The sequence below is a fragment of the Gekko japonicus genome, unplaced genomic scaffold (genome assembly GCF_001447785.1).
Source record: "Gekko japonicus isolate JY-2015 unplaced genomic scaffold, Gekko_japonicus_V1.1 scaffold3491, whole genome shotgun sequence".
Taxonomy (NCBI): Eukaryota; Metazoa; Chordata; class Lepidosauria; order Squamata; family Gekkonidae; genus Gekko; species Gekko japonicus.
Genome location: NW_015161515.1, coordinates 67,524 through 78,749, shown reverse-complemented (window position 1 = coordinate 78,749; position 11,226 = coordinate 67,524). Strand labels below are relative to the sequence as shown.

Here is an 11,226-nt window from a genome sequence, read left to right as displayed (position 1 = left end):
CTTTTATTAAAGTTCGTACAGCGCATTTAAAAAAAGAGAATCTTATAGCTTTTTCTCACAATGCACCAAAAGGAACCACTTCTTTTCTCACACTCCATTCTCCCCCCTCTTTTTCTTCGCTAGAAATCTCTGTTTACGAGAGTGAAGGATTCCCCTCCTCCTCCCTTAAATCTTTTCGCTAGGTGGGGGGGGATCGCGCTTGACTCTTTTTCTCCATGTTCGACAACTCACAGTTTCAGCCGCTCTTTTTCTTTTTCATCGTTTGTTCGCTCTTTGTCTTTTTATCCATTTGTTCGCTTCATCACTCGGTGACATCTGGTGGCTCCGCTAAACCCCGTTCGGGGTCGCTTGCGCGGCAAGGTCCATTGGGGCATGGCGGGATCCTCAATTTCCGACCGTTTGGCCGAGAAAGAGGCTCCCGCCTGCTGCGCCCCGGGTCAGAGCCCCCCATCTGGGGCTCGTCTGGGTCTCAGCTCGCGCGGATTCCCCCCTTAACCACAGGCAGGCGAGACGCCCTCGGGAGCGCCCCGAGGATGCGTCCGCCATTCGCGGAAGCCAGACCGGAACAAGGAAATAAATATGTTAAACTTAATGCAGTGTGTTGGATCTTACAAACGGGTTTGAAGTGGGACCGTCCCCTTCTCACAGCCCTTATGACCAGTGTTCCCTCTAAGCTGAGTGAGCGTGACCTAGCTCACAGTCTTTTAGCCTCCGGCTCACAGACTTTTGCCTTAGCTCAGGAAGGAGGGCTCCAGAGCAAACTAATTTATGCAGCAGCCAAGCCGCTTGCTCACAACTTTAACGCCAGTCGCTCACAAAGTAGATTTTTTGCTCACAAGACTCCCCAGCTTAGAGGGAGCATTGCTTATGACCCCTGTAAAGCCGGTGTTAAAGAAACCTTATAGGCAGATCACAGCCTGCTAAGGGATGGCCGCAGGGACTATGGGGAAATCTGGCCAAAGTGATTCTAGCGCCCTGATCCCCGTCTCTTCCAAGTGGAGCCAGCTGGGTGACCTTGAGTCAGTCACATGTTCTCTCAGGGCTGTTCTCTCACAGGCAGTCCTTGAAAGAGCTCTCTCAGCCCCGCCTACCTCACAGGGCGTCTGTTGTGGGGAGGGGGAGGGGAAGGAGATTGTAAGCTGCTCTGAGACTCCCAAGTGAAGGGCGGGGTATAAACCCAATCTCCTCCTCCTCCTCCAGAGGAAGCTTAGTGGAAGGTTGCCCCTTGTGCAAAAGAGAGAGGCAATATGCCTCCAGCTCTCCGTTTTTGACCTGTACTGTACTTCTGGGATACTTGTGCAGATGATACCAGAGCTTATAGTTAAATCCACTGTTTGTCCTAAGAATTACAAGCTGCTCTGCCCTGGTGGAATAAATCTTTCCTGCTGCCCCTTACATTCCTGTTTTTTTTATTCCTGCTACAGTTGTTAAAGCCCATTATGCCTAATTTTGGAACATATCGGGTTGGATCCTCGGAACCCTCTGCTGGTAGTGGGGTTCCTGGTAGGTGCAAGAGGCAGGAGGGGTGATTTCGGCCACCGTTGCCTCTTTGCTGCACGACGTTTGAAGAAGAAGAAGAGGAGATTGGATTTATACCCTGCCCTTCACTACCCAAAGGAGTCTCAGAGCGGCTTACAAACTCCTTTCCCTTCCCCTCCCCACAACAGACCCTGTGAGGTAAAAGAAGAAGGAGAAGAGATTGGATTTATACCCCGCCCTTCACTACCCAAAGGAGTCTCAGAGCGGCTTACAAACTCCTTTCCCTTCCCCTCCCCACCACAGACACTCTGTGAGGTAGGCAGGGCTCAGAGAGCTCTGACAGAAACTGCTCTTTTTCAAGAACAGCTGTGCCAGAACTACGGCTTGCCCAAGGTCATCCAGCCAGGTGCAAGTGGAGGAGTGGGGAATCAAACCCGGTTCTCCCAGATCAGAGAGCACGCACTTAACCACTACACCAAACTGGCTCTCAAATAATTTGGCGTCATTGGCAGGATACTTGGGTGCAGGGGAAATTTCGTAGAAAAAGAAGTGCAGGAGCTCATTAGCGTAACCCATTAGCATAACTTATTTGCATATGCCACACCCCCTGACATCACCGGACGTGTGCCAGAAGGCAACACCCACTGCTCAGGCTCCACTGGACTGTTTTGGATTGCTAGCTATGGGGGGGGGGGATGTGCAGATCTGTCCTCGCAGAGGAGGGAGAGCTTGTACCTGAATAAAACTTGGTCTTAAAGGTGCCACTGGACTGTTTTGGACTAGGGGGCCGGGGGGAGCTCTGCAACTTACCTAGCTGCTTCTTGCTCTGAGTGAGGGCTGCTGGGAGCAGGGGGTGGGGCTTGTTGCATGTGCCCACCCCCATGGCTCTTTACTGCCGGAGCTCCGCTCCTGTGCACTCCTGCAGGAAATGACCCCTGCTCGCGTGGATCCCCGTAAGCCCCCGATGCGGTCTTTTTGTGGTTCACATGTGGCTGCTGGGAAAAGGGAAAGGTGAAAACAGTCCACTTCCAGCAGTGCCTTCCAACGATGGTGCAAATAAGATGTTCTTATCATTTTTGTTACATTCAGCTCTCCCCACTCTCAAAAAAAAAATCTCCAAAAACCACACAGGTACAGAGTGTGAGAACTTAAAAACTCAAAAGAAGGCCTCAAAGGAAGGCCATCATCAGACAAAGGACGTAAAAAAATAATAATGATGCAGGGGGAATTTTGGTATGTCTCCTTGAGGACGTCACCGGCAACCAGTGCTGAGCAAAGGATATTTAAATAGGCGTGTGTCCAGTGTGTATTTTGTTTATCCTATCCCTCCCCCATTTTGTGTGTGTGACCATCCCCTCGTCCTTCAATGAACTTCGTGGCGGGGGGGGGCTTTGAATTCCACTGAATTTATATTATAAACATTTTTATTCTAGTTCATTAGGCTGCTTGATATACACGTATGCACTTTTTATGGCTTGGTGGTTTGTTTCGATAACTGATAGCTGCGTGGCGATTTTTATTATTGTATCATGCTGTTTTTTTACATTATAAGGTGCCGAGAGCAGGACTCTGAAGAGGCAGGATGTTTCCTAGATAAATGAAATAATTACTGACTATCATTTCTTTCTTTGACGGCAGTTTCGGTGATGTCGAAATTGCCTGGCGTCAATGCACTGATATTGTGAAAAGCACTTTGCCGGAAAAAGGGGTTTCAACACACTAAATTGTAGTTAAAGCCCATTATGTCACATTTTGCAGTCTTTCGCAAAATGTTCCATTGTCCTTTCCGCTGCTTGTGTGAATAGAACCCCCCCCCCCCCCCCCCGCTTTCTCCCAAAGAACTATTTCAGACTGACGCATTCTCTGTTTTGATTGGAGAAAGATGTCAATTGTAGCTGCCAATCGGAATGGAGTAGTTCCCTTTTGTCTGCCCTTTGGTGAATGAGAGACGTCATTGCCTAAAATGTCTATTAGTACAGGTATCAAGCCCCCCACCCCGTGTAGCCAGTCCAGTGTTAAAGAGAACCGCGGATGGGTTGCTTCGTACTCTGAGATTTGCCGTCATATACAAAGAAGTAGATTTTGCAATCTGAGCGTGGTGTGAAAAGTCTCCTTTTGGACAAAGCCACCAACTTTCTTTTCTTCTTTTTTTTTTTTAAGTACCCATAGGTACACTTTTATTAATTTTTCTTTTATAATCTACAACAAACAAATCTACACACTACAAACAGACACTCTACTACACATAATATATATACCAAGAGCAGTGTTCCCTCTAAGCTGAGTTGGTGTGAGCTAGCTCACAGTTTTTTAGCCTCTGGCTCACACATTTTTGTCTTGGCTCAGGAAGAATGGCTCTAGAACAAACTAATTTATGCAGTAGCCAAATCCCTTGCTCACAACGTTAACGCCAGTAGCTCACAAAGTAGAATTTTTGCTCACAAGACTCCACAGCTTAGAGGGAGTATTGACCAAGAGTACAGTTACATTGTATGCTTATATCCAATTAATTAATAAAAATGCTCTATCAGACACTTTCCATTCTTCTGTCTTCTGTGTTCTCAAGTCTAATGTGCTATAATTGCCTAATCTTCTATTATATTTACATTATACCAATCATAAAACTTCTTCCATTTTTGAAATGTCCACTCTTTGCTTAGTCTCATTTCTAAAGTCAGTTTATCATTTTCTGCTGTTTCATAAAGTTTATTCACAAACTCCTGTTTCGTTGGTATCACCATAGTTTTCCAATATTTGGCATATAAGATTCTTGCAGCTGTCGTCATATAAACAGTCAAATACCTATTCTCTTTTTCATAATCATTTGGAAATATATTCAACAGCAACACCTCTGGAGTAAATGGAATCTTTGCTCTTAGTATCTTCTCCATCAAACTATGGACCCATTCTTCTCCATCAAACTATGGACCCATCCCACCAACTTTCTGACATACGTTGCTGTTGTTGTTCAGTCGCACAGTCGAGTCCGACTCCTCACGACCCCATGGACCAGATCACGCCAGGCCTTCCTGTCTTCCGTTGTCCTCTGAAGTTGGCTCAATTTCATGTTTGTTGCATCTATGACACTGTCTAACCATCTCATCCTTTGCCGTCCTCGTCTTCTTTGACCTTTGGTGTAGTGGTTAAGTGTGCGGACTCTAATCTGGGAGGACCGGGTTTGAGTCCCCACTCCTCTAGTTGCACCTGCTGATGTGACCTTGGGTCAGTCACAAGCTCTGGCACAGCTGTCCTTGAAAAAGAGCAGTTTGTGTCAGAGTTCTCTCAGCCCCACCCACCTCACAGGGTGTCTGTTGTGGGGAGGGGAAGGGAAAGGAGATCGTAAGCCGCTCTGAGATTCCAAGTGAAGGGTGGGGTATAAATCCAATCTCCTCCTCTTCTTCTTCTTTCCCAGCATCAGGGTCTTCTCCAGTGAGGGCTCCCTTCTCATTTGGTGGCCAAAATATTGGAGCTTCAGTTTCATTATCTGGCCTTCCAGGGAACAGTCCGGGTTGATTTCTTTTAGGATTGACTGATTTGATCTCCTTGCAGCCCAAGGGACTCTCAAGAGTCTTCTCCAGCACCATAGTTCAAAAGAATCCATTCTTCGGCGCTCGTCCTTCCTTATAGTCCAGCTCTTGCAGCCGTACATGACATACAGGACCCAAAAGGACACTTTCACCATTCTCACATTGCAAAACGTGTACTTACGTACATCTTTTCTCCCCAGTGGATGTCCAAAGGTTTTGTGAGTAGTCGTGCGATAAGGCAGCAAATTTTTTTTGTTTCAAAGAAGCCTCCTCATAGACAATCAGAAGGTCTTTCATGGATATGAATAGTCCTGTCGTGTTATCTTGTATTGCCAACTGATTGTCCCATTAATTAAAAATAGTTTGGGGGGGTTCACGAGAAAGGGCCTTTTTGTTGGTGGCCCCTCGGTTATGGAACGACCCCCCCCAGGAAGATGGTGCCTGGCCCCCCTCACTTTCCATCATTAGGAGGCAGCTGAAGACTGCTTTTTTAAAGGCCCGCATTGGATTAAAAGAGTGCTCAATTGTGGTTTTAAATTTTGGTTTTATGTATTTTAGGGTTGGAAAATTCCTGGGGTTTTATCGGGTGAAGTTGGGGGACGGTGGGGTTTGGGGAGGGGCCCTAGCGGGGTCTAATGCCATAGAGTCCACCTGGCCCCACTGGTGGACCTCCTGATGGCACCTGGTATTTCTGGCCACTGTGTGATACAGAGTGTTGGACTGGATGGGCCTTTGGCCTGATCCAACATCGGCATCTCTTATGTTCTTATGTTCCAGAGGATCCATTTTCTCCAGGGGAATTGTTCTCTGTCGCCTGGAGCTCAGTTGTAATCCCAGGAGATCTCCAGCCACCAATAAAGATAAGTTGCAAAAACGTTTACTGCAGTCATCCTGTAGAAAATGTTCTTCTATAATTGCTCACACGCTAACAAATACCGTGCACTGAAAAGAATCCGTTTCACAGTATTTGCTTTATCTGAATGTGTAGCAATTCCAACCCTTGTCAATTACTACTTATCGACTCTTGAAGGAAACATTCTGTGTTGACTCTTTAATACCAGAACCTTGGATTGCTACACGCTCAGATAAAGCAAATATCGTGAAAAGGATTGTTTTCATTGCGCAGTATTCGTTAGCGTGTGAGCGGTTACAGAAGAACATTTTCTACAGAATGACTACAGTAAACGTTTTTGCAACTTATCTTTATTGACTCTTCATTTTTTTTTGGGGGGGACACCGATGTTGTGTTTGGTATTCCCTCCCGTGATCTCTCATTTTTGGCTTCTACCACCTGGAGGTTGGTAGCCCTATTTATTTATATTGTAAGCCGCCTTGACCACCATAAGGGAAAAAGAAATTGATAAAATAAACAAATATGTGTATATTTTTAAAAAATCACCTGAATGTCTTCTTCTCCCCCCCACACCCCAGCATCTAAATAAAACCTACAACACAGATGTTCCTCTGGTACTAATGAATTCATTCAACACCGATGAAGACACGAAGAAGATCCTGCAGAAGTACAGCCACAGTCGTGTGAAGATCTATACTTTCAATCAAAGCAGGTATTGAAGGCATATGCTCAATGTTGGAAACAAGATAAAGTTCCTGAAATTGGGGAATGGATTAAAAAACTACTTTTTATGGTTGAAATGGATAAAATGACAAGGAAACTTAATAATGTGGAAGCAGAAGAATTTTTTGCAGACTGGAAAGACTTTAAAGAATATTTGGAGAAATACTGGGATGTAAAGGACAATTTACTTTGCTTTGAGAGTTATTGAAAATTAAAAGATAGTAGAAAATAGATAAATGTATAAGAATAACAGTTGAAGGATACGTTACCTGTGGATATGAATAAGGGGAAAAGGAGGTATGGAGAAAATTTAAGAATTGGGCTGGAGGTTGGAGCACTGTGGGAAGCCGAGAAGGGGAGGGGGAAGGTAGGAGGGATGGATATATAACCAGGGGTCATTTCGTAGAAAAAGAGCTAGGGGAACTCATTAGCATAACTCATTAGCATATGCCACACCCCCTGACATCAGGGGCCCGGCGGTGGACCTGCAAGGCCAGCGGGAGTGCGAGGAAGCCCCGCCAAGGCGCTCCCTGGCCCCAGGCAGGTAGGGGTGGAGAGAGGCGGGGAGGGAGCAACTTACCCTCCCTCTTCTCCTGCCTCCTCCTGGCTGAATGAGGGCTGGAAGCGGGCGGCCGGAAGCAGAGGGCGGGGCTTCATCATGTGCCCCGCCCCCTGCACCTCACCCGGGGGAACTGTGTTCCCCCGCGTTCCCCCCGAAATGACCTCTGTATATAACTGTATAAGTTTTGAAGTATGTTTGAACTTTTTTTTACTATATCCTAATAAATAGGTTTTTTTGGGGGGAAAAGCAGGTATTGAAGGCCGTTGGCTTCGAGTCTGGAAAGTGATATGTGGCTAAGTGCTTTCAAGGGGCTGGAAGGTTGTACCCAGCACAATCGCTGGTGATGGAGTTTTCTGTTAGTGCCTGGAGTCTCTCCCCCCCCACCCCGCTAGCAGAATCCTTCTGCTGAGGGAGGGGATCCGTTGTCAGCTGAGCAGAGTTGCTAATTATGAGCCATTCTTAGATTGCGAATGCGTAAAGGAGCTTTGATGCACGTGCAGACCGTACACAGGGTTTCCAGTGCCATCTTCTCTCCCCACTGGATACGCAAAGATTTTGTGAATAGCTGTGCGATTAAAAACAGCAGATATTTTTTTAAAAATTTCAAAGACGCCTCCTTGTAGTCAGTCCAAAGGTCTTTCACGGGTGTGGATAGTCTTCTCATGTTATCTTCTGCTGCCAGCTGATTATCCCGTCAGTTAAAGAAGCTCGGTTTGTGGGACACGAGAGGGGGCCTTTTTGGCGGCGGCCCCCCGATTATGGAACAACCTCCCCAGGAAAGTCTAGTAACAAAATAAATATACACTGCAAGGAACTTTTCGCAGTCAATTTCGCATCGATATTTTTAAAAAGTCAACCCCCCATGGGAGTTTCCGGAATCGCAAGCCCGCTTCTACTTGCACGAAGTCTTCCAAAAGGGGGCTTGACTTTTTAAAAATGTCGATGCAAAATTGACTGGTAGTTGTTAAACTGAATGAATTGAATAGATGTACCTGATGAGGATGTAATAACAGCACACGCTGCACTTTATAGAATGATAATTACAAATAGAACATGTTTATCTAGAGAAGTTCCTTGCAGTGTATATTTATTTGTCACTAGACCCTCCAGGTGGGGCCTGGAGGTCTTCCAGAATTACAGTGGATTTCCAGAGTATAGAGATCAGTTCCCCTGGAGGACATGGCTGCTTTGGAGGATGGACTCTGTGGTCTTGTACCGTTCTGAGGTCCGGCCCTTCTCCAAACCCCGCCCTCTTTAGGCTCCACCCCCATATCTCCAGGAATTTCCCAACCTGGAGCTGGCAATCCTATTTATTTTGAATATTTTGTGTCCCCTGCCTGCCGTCTTGGGCACCCAAGGCATGGAATGCATTTAAAATCCTTTCAGGCCTTAAATATTCCCCCCCCCCAGAATGTACGTCAACACTTCCCTGTATTTCAAACGTTATCCTTAACCACGGAGACTCGATTGGCTGTGCAGGTTTTACAATGGATATATATTTTCTTTGCAGGTATCCACGAATTAATAAAGAGTCGTTGCTGCCGATCGCAAAAGACGTGTCTTATTCAGGCGAGAATACGGAGGCCTGGTATCCCCCGGGTCACGGGGACATCTATGCAAGTTTCTACAATTCCGGATTGCTGGATAGATTCATCAACGAGGGGAAGGAGTATATGTTTGTGTCCAACATCGATAACCTCGGCGCCACCGTGGATCTCTACATTATGAACCACCTCATGAACCCGCCGAACGGGAAGCGGTGTGAATTTGTTATGGAAGTCACAAACAAAACGAGGGCAGACGTTAAGGTGAGTGGAAACATGTATTGGGACAAACGCTCCCCTCCCCCTGTCACACGGATCGCCCGGGTCTGATTACAGGCATGCAGGGCAGGACACGTGCACAAGGGTTCTTCATACTTTACGTGTACAAGGTTCAAATTGCGAGGGATGCCAGTGGAAGGACAAAACCTTTCGATTGAATAAACGGAGCTTTATTGTAACTAAATGCAAAGTTGACAATACTCACGTATGCAAAAGTATTTTATTTATTTATTTTATTACATTTATTTTGGTGGGGCTGCCGGTGGTCGTGCTTGGGGGGTGGATTGGAGCCGACATAAAAACAATGGCAGCCCCACCAGCCCCACCCCAAAAAATCCCCCCCACCCAAGCCACAGAATCCTGGCTTTGGGCCTGACCTGTGTCCAACGTTCCCTCTAAGCTGTGGAGTCTTGTGAGCAAAAATTCTACTTTGTGAGCTACTGGCATTAAAGTTGGGAGTGAGCGATTTGGCGACTGCATCAATCAGTTTGCTCTGGAGCCGTCCCTTCCTGAGTGAAGACACAAATGTGTGAGCCGGAGGCTAAAAAACCGTGAGCTAACTCACACTCACTCAGCTTAGAGGGAACACTGCCTGTGTCCAGCTCAATTTGATGGTGACAAGGTTTCCTTGAAACAGACGGCATCGGTCATTCACAAGTCCCTTCGGCTGCATCGGGGTTTTTAAAAAGCCAGTTAGTGGTTCCGGGTAGCTGTTTTAAAGCAGGTGGAAGAATGAAGACTTCTTGGGGGGGGGGGCTGTCTTCTCCCACCTGTGATGCCGGTTGCAGTTTTGGAAGATATGTTTAAATCTCAAAAGGGGGAGCGGATTAAACTCCGACCGATTTCACACAAGAGCTGTGCCGTGGTTGCGCCTCCTTTGCTCCACTTCTCTCGGTCAGTTTCCCACTCGAAGCCGCGCAGCCGTATTTTGACTCACGGCTCCACCCAATTATCCCGGCGGTTTCGTGATCCTCAAAAAACAGGATTACAAAATCGCAGGGGAAATTGGGCGAAGCCGTGGGTCAAAATGCAGCCGCGCAGCTTCGAGTGGAAAATTGACCAATAGAAGCGGGGCAAGGGGAGGCGCGACCGCGGCGCAGCTCTTGTGTGAAATCGGTCTCCCTTTCGCCAGCATCGTTTCTCTCAGTCTTCAAATCTGCCACTCCCGTTTGGCCCTTAGCTATGAATGGCCACAAGTGGAATCAGGGACACACCCACACACAGTCTTTTGCTAGAAGCTGTCTCCTTGTGCGCAGTCCACGTGATTCCGTTCCATGAAGATCTGCTCCGCTTTCCCCAGGGCGGCACGCTCACGCAATACGAGAACAAACTGCGGCTGGTGGAAATAGCGCAGGTGCCAAAACCGCACGTCGACGAGTTCAAGTCTGTTTCCAAGTTCAAGATATTCAACACAAACAACTTGTGGATCTCGCTGACGGCGATTAAGCGGCTGCAGGAACAGAACGCGATCGATATGGAGATTATCGTTAATCCAAAGGTAAGGGGTGGGGGTGGGGGAAATGACGGTTCACCCCAATCTGAAAGACTTCACGGGAGGCTGGAGAAAAATGGGAAATAGGACAGTGGGTGGGGCCTCGGCTGGCACGACCGGGTGTGTGTCTTCATTCTCCGTTTGGCGTCGGTTCAGCGGGGCTGCCCACCCGCTCTAGGATCCCATCCTCGTCGCCAATGGTCAAGTATTGACTCATGCCGTTGTAAGTAAGTGAAATCAGCTTTATTATCAACAAGAACCTCAGAAGAACACACAACCCAAACAGTGGAGCATAGCTCCCTTCTAAACTATCCCGGGCTGAGGTAGCCACACCCTAGAATAGTTAAGGACCAATAGCATTGTTACAATAATGTCCAATCAGGTTTGTTCCCTCCGGCACAGCTCTCTTGCATCTGATTGGTTATACTTAAGCATTAGCCAATAGGCTCTTTCCAGCTTAGAATCCTGGCTAAGGTCTCAAGCTTAACATGGCATTTAATACAGTTAATACACAACACCTCCGGGTTGCGTTTGTATCTGGCAGAGCCCGGACCTGAATGGCCCAGGCCAGCCTGACCTTCTCAGATCTCGGAAGCTCAGCGGGGTCAGCCCCGGTTAGTACTTGGATGGGAGCAAACGCTCCCTCTCTAAGCTGTGGAGTCTGGTGAGCAAAAATTCTCCTTCGTGAGCCGCTGGCATTCAAGTTGTGAGCGAGCGATTTGGCTACTGCGTAAATCAGCTTGCTTTGGAGCCCTCCTTCCTGAGCT

The 11,226-nt window shown here is 47.3% G+C and overlaps 1 protein-coding gene across 1 annotated transcript in view; it reads left to right on the top strand.

Annotated features, from left to right (window-relative positions):
• UGP2 (UDP-glucose pyrophosphorylase 2) overlaps positions 1-11,226 on the top strand; it is a 58,823-nt gene that overhangs the window by 38,026 nt on the left and 9,571 nt on the right. The window contains exons 5-7 of the mRNA XM_015429247.1: positions 6,438-6,571; positions 8,655-8,952; positions 10,268-10,465. Coding sequence (XP_015284733.1) covers positions 6,438-6,571; positions 8,655-8,952; positions 10,268-10,465 — 630 coding nt within the window. The remainder of the gene's footprint in view (positions 1-6,437; positions 6,572-8,654; positions 8,953-10,267; positions 10,466-11,226) is intronic.